Below are 21,636 nucleotides of genomic sequence, written 5' to 3'. Positions count from 1 at the left end.
GGGGCATTTCAAAAACAATTTTTAATAAGGACACGGTGCACCTATCTTGCAGAGTAGACGAAGGCACCTTCTCAAAACAGGCGCACACACGTACACACATGCACACTCACACACACACACACACACACACAGGAGTAGAATCTTGTGAAAATCCAGGACAGGACAGGACATACTAAGGGATAGTTCTCCCACCGGAAACACTATTCAGAGCCGTGTAAATAAACTCATTAGCATACCAGGAAAGTCAACCTCCACCTGACTGATTTGGATAGGCCGTTCTCTTTATGTGCAAGAATCAGGAAACTGTTAGGCACCTTTCAAGAAATAGAGAAAGTGGAAGTACACAAGGCATCTAGTACCATGTTGACTAAAAATAAATTCAATATTTGGGATATTGCAATGTTGTCAAATTAATTTATATAGCATGAGTCCACACTTTCATAACTCTTATAGAAATACATGTGTCATGTTATAGCTATATCACAAATAAACAGTGTGTTTTGCTTTAAAGAGGTGGGGGATATATAACTTACTCTTCCTCTACAAAATTCTTCAGTATAGTTCCAATTAATCAAAATGAAATGTATATATATATATATATATTAGGGCTGTCAATCGATTAAAAAAAATTAACTAATTAATCGCACATTTTGAAATTGCGATTAATCGCAATTAAAAGTTAAAAGTTAAAAGTTCATTCTTTTTAAAGACCAAACTTCACACAGAGCTGTGTTTTCAAAGAGGCTCCTACCTATAAAGTGCCAGCGAGGTATTTAATATTGTGGATGATAAATTGTTTCTTCAGTGAAACATCAGATTAGTAAAAAAAAAGAAGTATATTGAGACCCCATTGGTCCTGTCATCTTTAACACTGAACAGCAGAACCAGTGGCCTTGGTGACTGACTGACATTCAAATATGTCACGTTAACCCTCTGGAGGCTGGGGGCATTTTATACATTTTACAAAAACAATTAAATGTACCTTTTAAAGGCGTTTGCATATGACACATACCCACGTGTTCTACATCAAACATTCCAGAACTATCTCAGCTCTATTCAATGAGGCTCAGTTGTCCTGGTGCCGTGTTCTCTGCTCTCTGACTGACAGGCTGCTATAGAGCCTCACCTGTGAGGTGGGAGGTCCTTTGTGATTTACTGAGTGTTCATTGATTGTTTTTTCCCCGAAATGTTGACAGACAAACGGATTGACCAATCACAGTGAAGGTTTCGTGTGACGAGTTCTTTCCGCGCCGCGTCACCCGACACGTCGCCCCTTCGTTCCTCTGTGTATCAGAGGGGGAGACGGGAGGAAGGAGGAGCAGGAGGAAACCCGACTGATTCATCCACGAGTTTAAACTGATTTCTGCTTCTTATTTTCGCGGAAAAATAATTATTTTAAAAACGGAAACAGTGTTAAACCGTACTGCCGCGGCTTGACACTCGGTTTGAGTGTAAAAACTTCAACGAACACCGGAAGTAAACAAAGTTGCGTTAATTGCGTTAAAATATTTTAGTGCGTTAACGCGGCCAAATTAATCGCATAGATTAACGCGTTAACGCTGACAGCCCTAATATATATACATACATATACAGTATATATATACATTTCATTTTAATGATATATATGGATAACAAATATTTTACAAGAGAAAATCATTATTCCTAGAGCAACTCAAACAGACAGGTAAAAAGCTGATTCTAAAATGTGAATCTGAGGCAGTGGAGTGTGTGTTGTTACAATGATTCAGTCTTTTACTGCCAGATCAGATGCCTGACAAAATGTGAGGGCCCCCAGCCAGGACCCCCTTGAGATACTGGTTTGTCGGAAAAGGAGAGAATCGGGGGCCGGGGGGAGGGGGGGCAAGGTTTGGATGAGGGGGGAAAGAAGAAAGCGTATAAATCTCAGTAGATCTTTTTCATGAGAAAACAAAAATGTTATTTTTCATGTTGCGTAAAAGATTGATTGTGATGGTTATAACTGACTTTTTCCTATTATACATTTGCTTGAAAAAAGTTTGGACAAAATGTCTTAGAATAGAAATGCTGGGCTGTCAGGATAAGGATGTTCAGCTTTTTTCCCCCAGGATTATTGATCGTCTCCTGGCCTTTCCTGTGCAATTTTCTTCTTTTTGTCCTCTGATCTTGTTCTTGTCTTCATCCTCAGCTTTCCTTCCCGCTTTCCTGTACGCTTTGAGAGATAAACTGCAAATGACCTTGTTTCCCCACCCTTATCATTTACTTTGTTTCCTCCGTTGTTAGATTTTCAGCAACATCTCACGGAAGCTCAAGAGACAAGATGATTGGAGAAGAAAACCGAGAAACAGAGGGATGCTACGAAGGAGAGAAAATAAAGAGAAGTGCAAGCATATGTCTAACAGTGGAGGGGGACTTGAAAACCCCTCCAGGACTTAACTCCATATAAGAAAGCAGAAAACACACGCTCGAACAGAAGGAAGTGCAAATACAGCAGAGAGAGAATAAAGACTACCCCCATTCTCGCTTTAGTTTCCCTTCCATCTTTCATTCTTTTGACCTCTAAATAACCAGGGCTGTGTAGTGTCTTGTTTTTAGAGCTCCCGAGGGAAGACCGAGGTGGATGAGGAAAAGAGCTTGAACCGATACTGTACATGTCGGACAGAGTGGGAGGAATTTACCTCTGACTGTGTTACCAGTGACAATTCCCAGGGGTCTCTGGGAGAAGTTTGACCAATGCAGGCCCAATATACAGTAGGTGTTTGAATTAAAATTTTAAAATGTGACATTTGGTATCCTCTGCCTCTGTTGGATGTGATGGATTTGATGACGTTTTAATCAATACTACTCAGGTGGTCTGAGGGAAGACATTGACCTACAGACTGATTCAAGTGTGACATTTTGATTTGATTCCAGTCAAGGATGCATTGCTCTTACTCCGAAATATTAATTTATATTAGTAAATAGTCTCTCAGCTTTAGTTTTATGAAATAATCTGGCATTTGAACATATTTAATATCAATTTCATTGAAAATTATTAGTATTAGTTTTGAATGCACTGTATCTCCAATCTTGTATCCACATACAGTTTATATATTATATATTATCTTAAACAATACGAAGATGTATTGCCCTATCTGTTGCCCTATTATCTTTTCATGTTGTATATATTTCTATAGAACCTATCTTTATTCTTTCGTACCTTGAATTGGTTTCCATTTAGCAATACATTTTTAATTTTGTTCCTTTCCATTAATGTTCCCAGTCTAACGCTACAGGCCAAGATCCACCCCAACATAGATCTCAGCTCAGTTTCCTCTATCTCCCAAGCCCCTCAGCAGCGAACAGGTTAGCACTTGATTCAACTCTATCGCCATTTTCAGCCCAGACCTAACAACTGAAAATTAACCAAATATCCTGATTTTCCAGAAAGAATTTGTTAGAAATGTCATTACAGAGAGGAGTAATGTAATACATTTTGTTACAGGTTCAAGAAAGGCGTGTCATTATAACTATTGTCTTAAGTGTATTGTGTAAAAAAGCCCAAACTGACTTCATATGTAACAGTGCATTGCTTAACACTGCATAGTAATGCTGCTTGACATGTATTTAGACTAAGTAGTAGTTATATTATTGCACTTTGATTGCAGCCACTGTCTTTTAGTTTCAAGACAGGACAACCTGGGAGCTCATCTGCTTTAGACTCCCTGGAAGGCCAACCGGACAGACAGCGGCTTCCAACCCTGACTGGGCTCCTGTTGGCCCATAATTAGTCTCTGACAGCCAACCTTGGCCCACTGACCCGTCCCGCTTCAACCACATGCATGGACAGTAAACTCTGACCAAGAACCACCCCTGGAGCCTCCAGATGCTCTGTTCTGGTCCCAGGCGTTGGTCGGGGTTTTGAGGAGGAGGAGGAGGAGGAGGAGGTGCTCCATTAGCAAGCCAGGACAGCCCAGAGACAAACGAGGTGTGTGGAGCTGAGTGCAGCTGCTCCTGCTGTGCAACTGCCGCTGCCTCACACACACACACACACACGCACACACACACACACACACACACCCACACCCAGTTCTCATAAATCACCACAGCTGCATCTGTCGTGCAGCCTGTGCTTGCCCAGTGTTAAAAGCCAATCAAGAAAATTACATACAAACTCCAAGGGACCTATTTTCACTTTCTTAAGAAATCATTACTCAATGTTATAAGCTTTGACGTCTCCATACTACTGCAGCCGTCTGCCACAGACCCAGCGCCTGTGCCCCTCACTGCTCAGAGTTGACAACTGTACGGGCCTGTCCTGGTTCCCAATGGCCCCCTGGGAAAGAATGGAGGTCCCAACAAAGGAGCTAAGTATAAGGGAGGGGGTAAGGAGATACAATAAGGCATAAGAATAAGGGGAGATGGAAAGAAGAATAAGAATTATGACTGTATTACAAAAGGAAAGATGAATAATTTGTGACTGACAACGCAGGTAGTATTCATTGAGTGTGTTTGTGAAACTCTGTAACGCTGTTCGTTTGTACACATGACATCTATTGCTTCTGTCCATCCGGGCAGAAGATTCCTCCTCTGTTGCTCTCCTGAAGGTTTCTTCCCTTTTTTCCCCTGAAAAGGTTTTTTATATTTTTTGGGGAGTTATTCCTGATCCGATGTGAGGTCCTGGGACAGGGAAGTCGTATGTGTACAGATTATAAAGCCCTCTGAGGCAAATTTGTAATTTGTGATATTGGGCTGTATACAAAAAAACAGAATTTAAATTTAATTGAAAAAGAATTGGAAATCAAGTACAAAAACGTCCTCTTTTTTTACCAACCGCGTCTTGTTGTCTTTTGGTTGTCCAGTACAATAATAACAGCAAATTGTGGTTTAGCCATGAAAAAACATAATGCAACTGCCATTGTTGCTACAAAGTCCTGTAACCCCAGAGCAGAGTGTATTAAACTGCAATAACCAATAAAGCTGCACAAGGAAGGTATATCCAGTGTTGGATTGCCTAAAGCCAGCTGCTGGTTAGTCCGCTGTATGGGAACTAAAGCAGGAGGACTAAGAAGCAAGGAAACAGTAGCCAAGCAAACAAATGAAAAACTGAAAAGTTACCTGGATGTGGTGTTGGCCGTGATTTTGAGGCAACCGGGGTTGCGTATGAGTTTATCCAGGATGCTGACGATCTCTTCAAATTTCGGCCGGTTATTCCTCTCTTTCTGCCAGCAGTCCAACATCAGCTGGTAAAGGGTAGCTGGGCAGTCCATGGGTGGGGGGAGGCGGTATCCTTCTTCTACAGCCTTTATTACCTAGAAGTAGGAAGGAAAAGACAAGATTTGAGAAATGACAGAAAAGATATTTTAAACATCCCCCCAAAAAATGCCTGCATTACTGCAGTGGTAGGTGCCACATGACAGTACTCACATCCTGATTGGACATCTCCCAGTATGGCCGTTCCCCGTATGACATCACTTCCCAGAGCACAATGCCATAACTCCAAGCGTCACTGGCTGATGTAAACTTCCTGTAGGCAATAGCCTCTGGAGCTGTCCACCGGATAGGGATCTTACCTCCCTGACAGACAGGAGGAGGAGGAGTATTAATCAGTTGGACAGTCTGTCAGTCACTCGGTGGCACAATCATCATGTACTTTGGCTGATCGGGTTGTTCTTAGAATCAACGTTTGTGTGTGAAATTCAGAAAATACCTCGTTTCGGACACAAAACAACATCCTCAAAAATAGAGGTGGATTGTCAGAACAGTGGGAGACAGCGAAGAATACTGCAAGTCTATCATGCATAAACGTAATATTTGATGTTTTAGTCGCCGACATAAAGGTTTATGTCACATGTTTTGAAACATATTGAAGTATCGGCATCAACCTTAAAGAAACAATATGAATCCAACCATAATCCAAAGTGTCCTGCATGTACTCTCTCTAAATGTGTCATTCTAGCAGCAAAGCAGGACAAATTTAGGAAATGGAGCTGAGGAAAGGAGGCCCATGGTAGCCAAAGCTAGCAGAGACATTGGCCAAGCAACCCAGTCCTTGCACACACGCACACCGAACCTCTCAGAAACACACTCGTACGCTGCATGATCAGTAAGGAAACACTGTGTATGAGACGTCAAAAAACACACGCAATCTCACTTATAGTTGCAGAAATGAACACAGGTGTACATACAAACAGAATAACACACACACACACACACTCACACACACACACACACACACACACACACACACACGCACACTGCTCTTACAATAATATTGCAGCCACCTGCTCCCTCAAAAGGGCAAAATGTTGAAACCCTCCACAATCACAACAGACTTTTACACACACAAACACACAAACAAAGTAAAACAATATAGTTAGGGGCCAGACAAGTAAAACAATTATTTTTTACTTCTGCAGAGGGCTGGGTGTAAATCTGCGTGCTTGTGTGGAGCAGTGTCGTTACAGTAAAATGAGAACGTTTATTATTCTGTCTTATTATTTTAGATTATGTATTTCTGGGAGAAAAGGCAAACGGCACACTGGATGTTTATTTGACAAGCAATTCTCAGTCAGCAAATTATACAGTGTTTAAAAGGGCTGCACGCATGGCCTGTTCCCCAGGATCCCATGATGAGAATGACCACACACACACTAAACATAGCAGATGAAAGCCTGGAGTGTGTTCTGCCAACTGATAATGTTTCATTGTGTGACGACAAGTGAAGTCTCCTGTCAACTGGTTTTACAAGATGTAGAGACATTGAGGTTTTGTATATGTCGATACTAATTATTCCTTGCTTTTGCATTGTGTTGTGAAAAATAGTCAAAGGACAGTTGAGTAAAGTTGTAATGGAAACTCCATTTATGTTTTTGGTAAATCCAAAACATTTCTGTGCAAGCTGTTGTTGTTGTGGTTCATATTTGTGTGGCATCCTCTTAAAAGTGGAGAGAGTTGAGGTAAAGTATGTTGAAGCTGTAAATATGGCACATGGGCAAGAACATGTGAAAACCGGATTGTCCATGTCTCAAACTGTCTGGTGGGTACAAACCATTTTTCAATTGCAACAACCCTCTAAAAGTGAGCTTGGTTGTCATTAAACAAATAAGTGCATGGGTTCCTTTTATTGGATTATGCATAGGACATGTGCCACATATGATGAACACCAAATTCTGTAGAGCCTCACAATGGTTTGACATTGCAGTCAGTGCAGATCACGTGGAGAAAATTGACACCCAAACAGCAACAATGTGTTTGTTATACAACATTTGGCAACATTGGGCTTGTCCTATCACTACTCTGCTTTTATTTATGTGTTTTTCTCCACTGAATGGAAGAAGGAAGTATTGTGTCTTTTTGCAGAGATAACCTGAGGATACACATCATGTGTGTGTGTGGCTGTGCGTGTGTGTGTGTATGTGAGACAAAGACCAAGAGGAGATGATATAGGCGTTGGTATGGAGCCATTTTCATAATAATCAACATTATCATGAAGTGCCTGTGCATGAAGACTATGACATCATTGCTGTTTGGTGTTCTGGTCATTCTTGCTCGACAATAAATAATGTGATTTATAAAAGGAACAGGAGATGCTGTAGCCGGTGTCAAAGCTAATGTATTGAGTGCCATAATCCATTGCGGTGTTCCGGGTGATTTATGTGACATTGCATTTTCAGGAACACTTTCCTGAACTTTTGTTCACACTGTCCTTTGTGTCGTTAGAGTGTGTTTGTGCTCCAGCTCACCCTGGTGGTGTAAGCCGCCTCCGGGTCGTCCTCCAGGACTCGGGACAGGCCGAAGTCGGACACTTTACACACCAGGTTGCTGTTGACCAGGATGTTCCGAGCTGCCAGGTCTCGGTGAACGTAGCCCATGTCCGACAGGTACTTCATGCCCGAGGCGATGCCACGCAGCATGCCCACCAGCTGGATGACGGTGAACTGGGCATCGTGTTTCTAAAAGGAAGACAAAAGGAAGAAAGAAAAGAACAGGCACACACTGTTAAAGCCCCACTTCTAGTGTATGTGATATCAAACGCAAAGGGAGTCTGACCTTTTTGAATATTTACGTGAAATGAAACCTTTCCACATTAGTATCTAAAGCACTTCAATTAACCTTTAAAAAACACCTTTGACAGTCTCTATCTCATTTTAAACACTACTGTGATATTCAGAATTCAGAGACAAAATAATACATGGAAACTAGGATCATGGCATTATATTACAATAAATCTATCTACCCATCTATCTATCCATCCATCGTAGTTTTTGCTCAGTTAGCACTGGGCTCCATTTAACATGCGAGTGAGTCATTTGTCTATTTCCACCTGTATTTGCCTCCATTGCTCTTTACATGCACTGGGTTTCTCTGTGATAGTCAAAGACCACGGCATTTGCCCGATGAGTGTAAGACGAGTGTGTTTTCCTTTGAAAATCAACCGGACCCACCCCACCTCAGCAATTAGTGGCCAGACCGCCTGGTTTTGTCACTTCAAAGCTTTGCAGATTCAGAACACCGCCATAAGCTACACTGCATAAGGTATACATGTGTGTGTGTGTATGTGTTTGCACATGTGACAAAGTTTCAATGATGGAGTGCAGGCCTTTGGGAAAATGTCAGGAAACAACAGCTACTCCTTCTTCATGTGTCTGGAGACTGTGCAGACACATGTGGAAAAGGGCTAAAAAAAGGCATCGGTACACATGTTTTCATGCAAGTGTTGTGGTTTGGCTGTTGTGCTTTGACTAATTTCATTGAGGTAGGTCAATTCCTCTTTAGGAGACAGAGGCATGGCAGGAACCACATTCTCTCCTGGCCAGAACCGCAGTGGGGACACAGTTCATGAAACTTTGTCATTTGATAAGCTCTACATGGAAAGTTTGGCGCAGTCAGAACGGCTCCAATCCACCAACATCAGGACCGGTATTTTATAGATTCATGGAGATGCCGTAACATGTTATTCTTGAAACGGGTGAGACAATACTGATTACAAATATAACATTAAAACAATATTTTAGGCTGTGCCGTATAACTGATCTCTTTTATTTGTGACTCACTTTTTCAATAAAAAACAGATTGAATAAGACGTCTGTGCTGTGTGAAACTGGCATGAAATGAGAATGGTTGATGAGATGTCTGGTAAAGTTAGATAGAATCTATGTAAAAAAATAACATATTGAAAACAGAAGACAGCATTTAAACCTTGTTAAATCTAGATCAGCACATTTGTTTACTCTCCTCTCTGATGTGACTCTCTTCCTCCATGTGATCATCGAGTCCTGCACTTTCAAGGCACTTTTTAAAAATGTAAATGCACAGATTAACTGTGCTGCTTGAAAGAGGGACCTGATGTGGGACACAGACTGTCGTACAGGTGCCAGACGTGTTTTTCAGCACATTAAGTTGTTCCCTGATGTTACTTAATCCTCAGAAAGCCATCGAGTTGGTGATGCTCAAACTTCCTCAGGGTCTGTACCACTGAGATGCTTCATGATCCATTTCTACCTGTGCGTGTGTGTGTGTGTGTGAGGGGGGGTACTGTTAATACTTACTCTCAAGAAACTGTCTAGGGATCCGTTTTCCATGTATTCTGTGACAATCATGACGGGTTTACCTGCAACAGAGGGGGGGGGGGGGGTCACTTGTTGGTCACAACACGAAATAAAAGGCACTCAGAGCCCAACTCCATGTTGACTTGTGAGTTATTCTCTCAAACAGTTGTGAGTCAACAGGGAGGGCTACAACTTGACTTAAAGCAGACGTGCATGGGCCCTGATCGGGACCAGGTTGAGCTCTTTATATACACACACACACACACACACACTCAACAGAATAAAATGATCCTAATCATTGTTTTAGTGTCCCGGCAGGTCACCTGTCAAATTGTGACATCTTTATTTCACTTGAGGATCTGACTGTAAATCCCCGCCGCCTGCTCTCATCTGTACCTGATCAGACTATGACCGTCACAAGGTTTATTACGGCAAGAGGAAAGGAAAAAAATCTTTAAAAAACCTTTAAATCAGCCATTGTTAAATGAACAGCTTCGGTGTCAGGACTTGTTTGTGTCCCAGATGGCTTTGTTCTCCCTGCTTCACTCTTGACTTACCATCAGCCGCATGCCTCGTCTGCATTTTATTCTGATTAATGTACCCACCTCCCTCCTCCCCCTGCCCTCCTTCATTCCCGACCTACCTTTCCTCGATCATCCCTGTCTCTCTCTCTCACAATCATTTCCTTTTCCTTCCTCCCCTCTTGCATGTATTCATGCGGACCCTCCCCACATCTGGCAAGACACAGACTTTTCATTCTCTATAAGGGAATGACACAGGGCTGAGTGGAGAGGCTGATGGAATAGTTTTTTAAAAGAAGTAAATCGAATACAAATATGATAGTAAGTTGGCTGAATATTTTTATTTCAATGAAAGCAGATTTGTTCCAAAAAAAATAAGAAATGGCTCTCAGACATACCTGAATGCTTGCTTTTTAGTTTTTCACAATGACTTCTGCTTTACTACTCTAAAAGAGACCTAACTCTCCTAACAGCATGAGTTGTCTCAATATAGTTTCAAAATTGTTATCCTACTAGTAAAAGTAAAAACTCTCCCATGATCGAAACCCAGTCACAGCTACAGTTAAACACCCTCCACCCCTAAAAGGCTGTGATGGATCGCTCCGTTTACCAGCGGGCGGCTTTTATGGTCTCAGGCGGGAACACACACACCCGGTCCTCTCTCCTGTCTTCCGCCCTCTTCCCTTCCCTCTTTCTCTCTGTTCTCAACATTGGCAGCAAAGATAAAGGCCCCTAAGCTCTTATATTCTGTGAACACAAGTGTGAGTGAGTGTGTGTGTGTGTGTGTGTACGTGTGTGCCACAAATATGCAGGCTTTGGATCAGCCAAAAGCATCAGCAAGGTAAATGGGGTGTGAAAGTCTCAGGATTATTAAGAATTAACAGGAGCAGCTTAATAAATCACCCTACAGCAGTGTGTGTGCGTGTGTGTAGGTGTGTGTCTGTGTGTGAGAGCATATCAAATGGACCTCCTAAAACTATGCCATGAACTCATGCTGTTAAAGCTAAAGCTCACGCACATGTGTTCAGGGTATCCCTTCAAATGTCATGTGTGTATACACACACACACACACACACACACGCACCCACAGAAACACACACACACACACACATAATAATGAATATCGGGCTTCCCCTTTTAGTCTAAAATCAGCAAATGAAACCACAGCCTTGTGTTGTTACAGCGTTTTTCATAATCTGAACTTTAATAGCAATAGTGTTATACAATAAGATGTATTAGGCAAACAGTCTAATGTTGAAGGATTGCGAACATAAACACTCATTTTCAGGACCCATAAGTATTCAAGGCTGAATAACAAGGAGGCAAGAACAAAGCTGAATGTGCTTTCCTTCCAGAAGTTATGTTTGACCTCCTTTGCCCTTCACCACATTTTTTTTTTTAAAGCACAAGTACATTTTTGTATTGAATTACACAAATATATTTTTAAATATAAAAATGATATACCATGTCGAAAAACCTCTCTCTTTCTAATGTTGCTTTTACGGAAGATTTTAACAATATTCACTTTCCTTTCATTTGAACTGATAATCAGAACTTTGACAGAATGTCATGTGGTAAATTCCAAGACCAAATAGCATGTACAATATTATATATATACATTTTTTTAAACTATTATTATGATGATTATTATCTATTTATTTTTTGTATGTTTGTGATCCTGTCAGTGGACACTTGAAATTGTTCATGTCATCTACACAAAACTGCAACTGGAAAAGGGACATGAGGAACAGAAAAAGATGGGTGATAAAATAATCAACATACTATGGCTTGAGTCCCTTCCTGTCTGTAGCAGTTCATACATTGCAATTCCTTTGCAATGCTGTTTTTTACTAGAAAAGTCAAGTGACTGAAATCTAAGAGTCTGAGAGCAATTAAGACATTGAGATTACACAGAAAGGAGAGATGAAGAAAAGACGAAGAAAGTAAGGAATGTTCTCCTTGTATTTTATTCGACTTATTAGAATAACCGCACTGCCACAGTGCAGAACTACTTAACTAGCCTGGTGCCGCAGGGAGAGATGGAGGCCAGGCCCGTTTCTCAGCGACAAAGTTCAGAGTCATTATTTCCTTTTTTTGCAGTCATTCCTTTTTAAAGAGGCCTTCTGTGTGCTAATGATAGTCTTATAAAGAGGCCCAGAGGGGAGCGACTCAGAGATATGGATGTATGCACGCTTTGGACACAGGCTTTGATCAAAGCACATTGATCTGCAGAGATTTACACCCCGGCAACTCAATAAAACTCCTGCTCTCTTTCGCAAAAGTGTCGGATACTTTAGAGCTATTTGTCAAAAACAAATGCCAATCTAGAATGGGGAAAAAGACTCCCCGGAGAAAGCAAACCTGTATAATGTGAATCAAACACCGATATATTTTATCTCTTATTATATCATATTATATTTTACTTTACTGTTCTATTTTATTATGTGTTGTACTTGTGCTTAAAACTAATTTGTTAATCATTATAGCCAATTGTCAATAATAATGACATTTTTTTAATTGTATTTAATTTGAAGGTTAAATCAATTCATTATTTATAAAAAAAATTGTTTTCATAATTAATTAATTAATTTCACTTCAATATGCTTGTATGTCATGAGTCATGGGTGCACTTACTGCGTGTAACCACCCCCTCCAGCCTGATGATGTTGGGATGGTCAAACTGTCCCATGATTGACGCCTCTGCCAGGAAGTCCCTCCTCTGCTTGTCTGTGTATCCTCCTTTAAGAGTCTTGATGGCCACACAGATCTCCTTCTTGCTTGGCATCTTCAGGCGACCACTGCACACCTCACCAAACTCACCTACGGACAAATTCGGGGAAGATGCCACAACACAAAACTTTCTTTATTGATGTTTTTTTTTTTATCTCACACATATCCATCTCAAGATTTGCCTTAACAAAGTCAACCCCTACTTATGCAACACAGGGAAAATAAGCAGCACTTTTGAAAAATCCATCAGAAATGAAGATGTACACTACCGTTCAAAAGTTTGGGATCACTTAGAAATGACTTTATTTTTCAAAGAAAAGAACAGTTTTTTCAATAAAGATAACATTAAATTAATCAGAAATACACTCTCTACATTGTTAATGTGGTAAATGAGTATTCTAGGTGGACACGTCTGGTTTCTAATGAAATATCTCCATAGGTGTATAGAGGCCCTTTTACATCAACTATCACTCCAGTGTTCTAATGGTACATTGTGTTTGCTAATCGCCTTAGAAGACTAATGGATGATTAGAAAACCCGTGCAATTATGTTAGCACAGCTGAAAACAGTTATGCTGGTGATATAAGCTATACAACTGGCCTTCCTTTGAGCTTGAAGTTTGTAGAACTAAATTAATACTTCAAATATTAATCATTATTTCTAACCTTGTCAATGTCTTGACTATATTTAATATTCATTTGATAAATAAAAGTGTGATTTTTCATGGAAGACACGAAATTGTCTGGGTGATCCCAAACTTTTGAACGGTAGTGTATATGCTGAAAGAATAGCTATCACATGACACTAAGACATGCACATTTGAATTATAATCCCCCATAAAACTTTAAATAATTATCCATGGTTCAAAAAGGAATTTACCACCTCCATCGTGACGCGGCAACAACCAAAAAGAGGAGCCATGTTCAAACTGACATCCTGAATAAAGGATGTTTGAAGTCACTTAGTTCGTGGCTCGGTTTGTTTCGCCCCCGAGTGCATTGCTAACAAGCTGAGCATGAGGCGGAAGTAATGTACAGTATTGTGGAGTTATGATTCAGAACCGTGGTTAAACTGTTGTTTAAGGTGTCTCAATGTACGACATAACAGATGCAATGAACACTTAGAGTCCAAGACAAAGAATCTGTTCGAAGAGGATGTTGATAATTACACTGCTATTACTTCACTCCAATTAATCAGGCAAAGTATTTGTTGATTTTGTAGAGGGATCCTTGCATACTTATGTGTTATGGCCGTTAATTATAGTAATGACACCATGTGTAGCAATAAACTTTGAAACTGATCCACCCGAATCCACGGTCCGAATAACGACGCAGACAGTAAAGGGATCTTTTTTCATTTCCTTCAGTGTCGTATTAAAACGCAGCGTGACTCAACATCCACTCTGGGAGAGATCAATTAGCATTCCTTGCTGGTGAGAGGATGTGTGTGTGTGTGTGTGTGTGTGTGTGTGTTTACCTCAGCCCATGCCTATGTGTGTGTGTGTGTGTGTGCTTTGTGAGTTTCACTCGGTACTGTAAGCTCTGTAGGCAGTCTCGCCACTTCTAAGGCAGCTAGTCAAGGGATTTAGCTGCACTGTATGGATGAGTGCAGTGTGTATATCTGTGTGTACTTCTGTATGAGTGACTTTTACCACGTAATGTATATGCATTTAATGCGCTCATTCAAGGTGATGTCAGAGCTAAGACACGATTTCTCTCAGTCCAGCACAATCATCTCCCACAGCAGCTTTGGATCAGAGAGCATGGGTCAAACCTTGGACTTAATGCAAAGTCTGGAAAAACTTAAGCCAGACTAATTACAACCTGTCTAAATACCAAACGCATGCCTGTTCTTCTGGCCCTCAGCAGTGGACAGACGAGCCAGGCAAAGGCACCTTTTTTCATGCGGTCACTCTGAAAGAGAAGATGTCGGTCTAATAAGGCTTGATTGGGGACACTCACTTCTTTCCTGCTCTGAGTAGAGCTAGTGATCCAACTTTGATGTCAAAGTCTGACCCACGTAAGCAGAACGGAGCGTGTGTTCTGTCTTTTAACACACAATCACATATTGGCAGAAAGATCAAAGTCTTGTTTAATGGAGACAGATGTGGATGGAGGAGGACGAGGTAAGTTGTGAATTGTTTGGAGAGCTCATGTACTAAATAAACATCACACACATGGGTAGTTGAAGTAAAACATGGTTACATCATGGCTGAAGCTTTAATGGGCACCTGCAGTGTTCACTTCAATCTCGCTGCATTCAGCTATATACTTTACCACTCAATTGGCTTTCTCATAAAGGGTTTCATGCTTTTTCTAAATAAACAACAACATGGTCTGATGGTTTTATGTAAACTGTTCTGTATCTTCTACTGTATTGTTGCTAAAATGTGATCCCTGGAAAATATTTTTTTTCAGAAGAAACAACATAGTATGTCCCAGAAATAATAAGTGTCAAAGCCTCAGGGGAGCTGCTTTATGCTAACAAAATAATGATAATGTTGTCTTCAAGGTATAAATGAACAAAGGTGTGATTCTCAAGCTAAGTGCAGCATCGGACTTTCCAAACAGGCTTTGCCCCAAGCGGTTCCGATCATCTAGCATTTAAAGTGTGTTGTTGTTGTTGTAAATGTGAGGAAATTATTTGATTTCCTTATACCTTTCCAGCACAGATAAAAATAGAGTACACAATGCGATGTTGAACTTCATGTAAGTATGGAGAAGCACTAAAATAAATCTACTTGGTCTCGGCGATGCGCATTAAACATTTATGATTTACTGTAGTGTGGCCTTCTTGGTTTGTGAGGGTATTAGGGTTCAACTGATATTGGTTTATGAGGGATGATACACATCGTGGTTGTGGTGGCTGGGGTGTGATTACGCTCAGCTGTGGAGGTGTGTGGGGGAGTGGCTCAGGGAACAGGTGCAGGGAAGAGGCCTTATTGTAGGGAATCGGGGTGATTGTGTCTCTGCACTATACAGGACTGTCTCAGAAAATTAGAATATTGTGATGAAGTTCTTTATTTTCTGTAATGCAATTAAAAAAACAAAAATGTCATGCATTCTGGATTCATTACAAATCAACTGAAATATTGCAAGCCTTTTATTCTTTTAATATTGCTGATTATGGCTTACAGCTTAAGAAAACTCTAAAATCCTATCTCATAAAATTTTAATATTTCCTCAGACCAAGTAAAAAAAAAGATTTATAACAGCTGAGTGTTTGTCAAGGCTCAGAAAACCCTTGCAGGTGTTTCGAGTTAATTAGACAATTCAAGTGATTTGTTTAATACCCTACTAGTATACTTTTTCATGATATTCTAATATTTAGAGATAGGATATTTGAGTTTTCTTAAGCTGTAAGCCATAATCAGCAATATTAAAAGAATAAAAGGCTTGCAATATTTCAGTTGATTTGTAATGAATCCAGAATGCATGACATTTTTGTTTTTTTAATTGCATTGCAGAAAATAAAGAACTTCATCACAATATTCTAATTTTCTGAGACAGTCCTGTATATGATGCAACGGAGATGGAGGGAGGAGACCGGCAGAGCAAACATTAAATAAAGTATCTTGCCAAACGTTAAACTATGTGTGCTCATTCCTTGGTGCTGGGGGGAGGAGAAACCCGGGGATAGTAACAGGACTTCTTACAGTGGTATCATATATATATATACATATATAATATATATATATTTATACATACATATATATATACATATATATATACATATACATATATAATATATATGTATATGTATATATATATTATGAATTCCCCCTCATATTGTCTATTAATTATATATTTGTCTCTTCTTTATGCCTGCAACATTGCCCTGTAATTAATGCGTATTTGTGTAAAATGAATATGTCCCTTTAAAATAAAATTGAGATAGAGGGATTCACATTGAGAGTCAAAATAGCGTTAATAGATTCTATAATAATTTAAAAAAACACTTCATATCAAAAATAGACACTGACTCGTCTGTATTTGATGAAAATGAATGAGCCAATATCTATGTGTGTATTGAAGCCATATCTATTATAATAATAATATGCTTTGTGTCTGCTATATAGTATGAGGAATGCATTGTGGAGCGTAGCGCCGTCCAGTGTGGATTCAGGCATTAAACTCTGGTCGTTCTGACAGCTTTACAGTGTGGAAGGCTGGTGGGACTCTGGAGACCGGCCTGCTGTTATGTGCTCTGTGCTTTAGTCTCCATCTATTCTGCCTGCACTCAACATGAATCACAATGCATTACCCTCCCGTCGGCACTCCTGCTCAAGTTATCAGGCAGTACATGAAAAGAGTGTTTTACTGTTGCAATCATTAGACTTAGTTCAGAATCAGAGTGGTAAATACAAGAAAGAAGAGAATGAAGAGTAAAAAAGATAGAAGAAAGAAAGAGGAGAGGTAGAAATAATAATAATAACCTTCAAAATGAAGTGACTGAAGGTGAGCAGAACAACTTATAATGTCACCATCTCTCCCTCTGTCATAGAGGTGCAGGGAAGAAGGGACCTCAAGCTGTGGCATACATTCTTTCTCATTCCCAGCTGTGCAGTATATGGTACACAGTTAAACTAGCCTGCTGCTATGAAAATGTGGATATCTGGGAGCTCTCCATGTACCTCATCTTATTACCTTCGCATTGAAAATGCGGAAGGTTACCTTTTGATCGCCGTGTATTTATTTATTTGTATGCGTGTTACTCGCATAACTAAAAAAGTATTAAACCGAATCGCATGAAATTTGGTGGGATGATTGGTTATTATCCGGGGACCATTTGATTCGATTTTGGGATCGATCGGGTCAAAGGTCAAGGTCATGAAAAGGTAACAATCTTCTTTTTACCATAGCACTGTCAATTTTTATCCAATTGGCATGCAACTAATGCCAAAATGTTCATAATTCAATGCCCAATCTTGTGATATGCGAAGGGATGCGCTCTACCGAGTGCCCGTTCTAGTTCTATATGTGGTTGAGCACTTGGTGTGTCTTTGAAATTTAAATAGAGCATGAAAGAGTAAAGAAAATACTGTGAGTTGAGAGGCCCGGGATAAGTAGAAACCATTAATTTCTATTCATACACGTTCTATTTTTTCACTTTTTGATGTGGAGGGACTTTATTTTCTGCACTGATGAACATTCCCTTTGATGACCTCAGCAAACCGTTGATCTGAGCCCACGCACGACAGTGTACTTCTATTATCTTATGCAGTGAGGCAATAGCTAATTTCTTGAAGATCTCAGAATGCAGTTAGAATTAGGAATATAATTAATTTGACTAAATACTAGTGAAGGTCTACTGTAGTCTGCAGAAATGCTAGAAATTAAATAAATTGATCATCTTGTTGTCTAATGTTAGTTTGACTCTTCATGTCTGAAAGGACCTGGGTGGCGTCTGTGTATACAGCCAAGTGAGATCAAGCCTTTTCCTTCTTGCATTCTCACCTGCTCCCACCACTTTGTCGATGGCGATGCAGGAGGCGTCCAGCTCCTTTGCAAACTCGTGCACAGCCTGGCTCGGGTCCTCGTACGTGTGAGGATCCACATAGGTCCTGATACCCGGAAGACGCACTGCAGCAGGAGAGAGCAGGTTGCATCACTTCATCACCATTTCAAAACGGTGTCTCCTTAAGTGTGTCCATGCAGCTGAACATTGAATTACTCCCTAAGGACGTAGCCCCTTGCTAGTGCTCAGTTTACTTTGAAAAGCATCACTCGGAACATATTGACGATAAGTTAAGACATGTTTATACCGAACACCGGGCAACGCATCAACTTTGAAGATGATGTTGTCTTCATATAATTGAACAGCGAACCGTGTGTTAGAATAACAGTGGCTGCAGATGCTGCTATGCTAAACAATATGGCACACACAGTCATCAATGTACAGCTGATTTGTGATGCCCACAAATGAACTTACAATAAATTACATGATATAGTGATATTATTATATAATTTAAGACATAAGCTACCCTTTAGGTCATAAATTTGTTCTTTATTAGTCCCTATGGGGGAAATTTATGCTGCACATCTGACCCATCCAAACTATTCAGGAAGCGGTGGACGGCCACAGTTCAGTGCCTGGGGAGTGTGGGGGCCAAGACCTGGGTCAAAGTTAAAGGTAGTATTCCATATAAATAACATATTGCATATGAATAAAGGAGAACAAGAAATAAAGAAGGACATAAAAGTTTAATTCTAACTATGTTGCTCCTTTGTGTTGGTCCACATCAGGCGTTTTTACTTTCGTTATTTTACATATTGGTCCAATTTAAACTTCATAAAAAGTTGTGTGAGTGAAACCTTTTTGTCCCTGTTAAAAAATCTATGAATGAAAATATTTTTGGGGAGTAAACCTAATCAGAAATAGTTTAAACCTTGAATCTCATAACACCGAGGGACACTTGTTCCCCATCCAAGAGAAGCCTCCAGGATTGGTTTGTAAATGGACCGAGAAACCGTCTCCTCAGCATGGTCTCGGTCCAATTACTGTCTTCTCATATGACCAAATGAACCAAAGTAAAGGGGAAACCACCTCAAGCTTGCAAACAGCTGCTCTAAAACAACCAGAGTCGGTCAAGATGTGTTGAGAAAAACATCTCAAGCTATAGTAATGAGCTAGTTGTTCTACTATGTGAGCAGATATTGAAACACGCCTCACAGAAACAGGGTGCAGTACTTACTGTGGCTGTTGCCAAAGTGCAGTCTTTTCTCATCAGGATGTTTGGATTTGCTGTGGCAACAGAACCTGCCAATCCAAACAGAGAAAGGTCATAAGTAGTGCCACATCTCCCAATAGGACTTCACCCATTGGCCCAGCTAGAAGGCTAGCGCACACTGTGTGTGTTTGTGTGTGTGTGTGTTTGTGTGGGTGTGTGTGTGTGTGTAGTCCCAGTTCTTACAAACCAAAAGAGGATAAGTAAGTCTTATAATGTAGGTCTTATACATTTATGCATACACACGCACACCCACGGGAATTACAGACGAGAAATCGAGGACATTGTACATATTTGGTGAAAGATCAACATACATAGTATGCAGCTATTTTGGAGCTATACAGTATGTATACAATCAACATTCAGGCAAGATTGAAATTGGTTAAACTGATAAACCGGTAGTAACGCCACAGTGTGGCAACCAGAAACACAATGTTGTTATTAATTATCTTTTTGTCTTGAAATAGCTACAACTATTAATGAACTACAAAATACCAAAATTGAAAATGCAACACTGAGAGTTAGCATCTGAATCGCTGTGATCAGAGAAGGAAACCCTGAGTGAGAATCAAGTCAGACCTGCCAATCAGGACGTAGAGCAGCACGGTAAGGAGGATGATGGCCACGGCGGAGGAAATGGCGATCAGCACCACCTGGCTGCTCTCACTGGAGATGGAGAAGGCTGCTGAAGGACAGAGAGCAACAGGTAGTGAGCAGTGTTGAACTTCATTCTATAACAAACTCATCAGAGTACACGCATCACCCGGGACGAAAATAGGAGTGGTTTGCATTAAATACGGCTTTAAATCTCACTCTTCATTAGCAGTGATTTCTCAGCCCAAGAATGACGATAAAAGGCAGATTCTGAGCTGAACTCACAGTCGGGGCTGGTCTCAAACTGGAAACTGGGGCTGCTGGCTCCGTATCCGGCAGCTGTGCGCGCTCTGATCTGCAGCAGGTAGGCGGTGCTGGGCTTCAGACCATTCAGGGTCACATTACAACCCCGAGCACGGAGGATGGTGTAGCTGGTCTCCTGCTCCTCCTGAGACAAGGCGGACAATAGAAGAGACGGACATTCAATATTTGTTTTTAATACTACAATTTACACCATTAATGAAAAAACACTGTGCATTATGTGTATGTACTGTACATATGTACATACGCCCACACACACACACACATCCTGGACAGTTAGGCTTTCTTCCCAAACTGATGAATTATGTTCTTCTTATTTTATGACTTCTCCACTGATCTGCACTGATAAAACAACACGAGAATTTACACACCAGGGGTGCATTCGGCAGATTGTTTCCAGATGTGGAAGGAAGAAAAACGGTGGTCAGAAGATGAGAGGACGGGAGGTGGAGCGAGAAGAGAGGGCAGTGATATATTTCCACACTGAGGATAAGAGGATGACCCAATCCAATAACGTTATTTATTGTTCATGTATTTATTTATTGTGCAGTAGTATGCTCCCAGTTAGTCTTGTGTTACTTATATTGATATATAGCCATCTAGAAATATATAAATATGATGCATCAAACAAAAGAATAATCAATTATCAAAAATTGGAAAATGGTTACTTAAAAAATAAAAATGCTCATATATGTTTAGTGAGTGGATATGAAACAGTATGGAGTACTTAACAGTCAGTTGATTAATCTATAACATGCATAAAGTATGCTATATGCAATTTGGTTATTATTTCATTTGTTGGTGTATTTTTGCTTTATCTATTTGTAATTTGAAATTAGATTTATTAAATAGATTCATATAAAAAAAGAGTGAATAAAATGCTTCTTTTTTTGTTTTACTTTATTGCTTCAAACAAAGATGCCATAGTTGAAGACTATGACATGAAACCAACTGCTAAATAGGGGGAAAATAGGACTACACTGATCTTAAATCTTAATGACAAGCTATTAGAGATGACTTCAACAATCCTAAAAATGAGCTACATGTTCTGCAATGTAGCCAAGCTCATAAAAATCATCCAAGGCCGAATCGTATTGAGCCAGTCAAATCCTTTTTATAGACCCAGTTATAAAGAGGCATTCATTGCTACGGGACATAGCATAAACACAAGTCGACATTCACACGCATGGACACAAACACACACACACTAAAGGTCCATTAATGGAGTGGATCAGAG

General features: G+C 40.2%; 1 protein-coding gene across 7 annotated transcripts in view; it reads right to left on the bottom strand.

Moving 5' to 3' along the window:
- The window catches only part of epha3 (eph receptor A3), a 93,438-nt gene that overhangs the window by 13,551 nt on the left and 58,251 nt on the right, over window positions 1-21,636 (bottom strand). For 6 of the 7 annotated variants that reach the window (XM_056423233.1, XM_056423198.1, XM_056423216.1 and 3 more), the window contains 9 exons: window positions 20,364-20,526; window positions 20,064-20,169; window positions 19,452-19,516; window positions 18,214-18,339; window positions 12,662-12,847; window positions 9,507-9,568; window positions 7,701-7,910; window positions 5,383-5,532; window positions 5,074-5,267 (listed from right to left, as the gene is read on the bottom strand). In XM_056423233.1, the coding sequence (XP_056279208.1) occupies window positions 5,074-5,267; window positions 5,383-5,532; window positions 7,701-7,910; window positions 9,507-9,568; window positions 12,662-12,847; window positions 18,214-18,339; window positions 19,452-19,516; window positions 20,064-20,169; window positions 20,364-20,526 (1,262 nt within the window). The remainder of the gene's footprint in view (window positions 1-5,073; window positions 5,268-5,382; window positions 5,533-7,700; window positions 7,911-9,506; window positions 9,569-12,661; window positions 12,848-18,213; window positions 18,340-19,451; window positions 19,517-20,063; window positions 20,170-20,363; window positions 20,527-21,636) is intronic. The other variant, XM_056423208.1, reaches the window with a different exon arrangement.

Source organism: Pseudoliparis swirei, chromosome 2, assembly GCF_029220125.1.
Source record: "Pseudoliparis swirei isolate HS2019 ecotype Mariana Trench chromosome 2, NWPU_hadal_v1, whole genome shotgun sequence".
Lineage (NCBI taxonomy): Eukaryota > Metazoa > Chordata > Actinopteri > Perciformes > Liparidae > Pseudoliparis > Pseudoliparis swirei.
The sequence above is the reverse complement of the archived record's forward strand: the minus strand, read 5'-3'. Positions and strand labels throughout refer to the sequence as shown.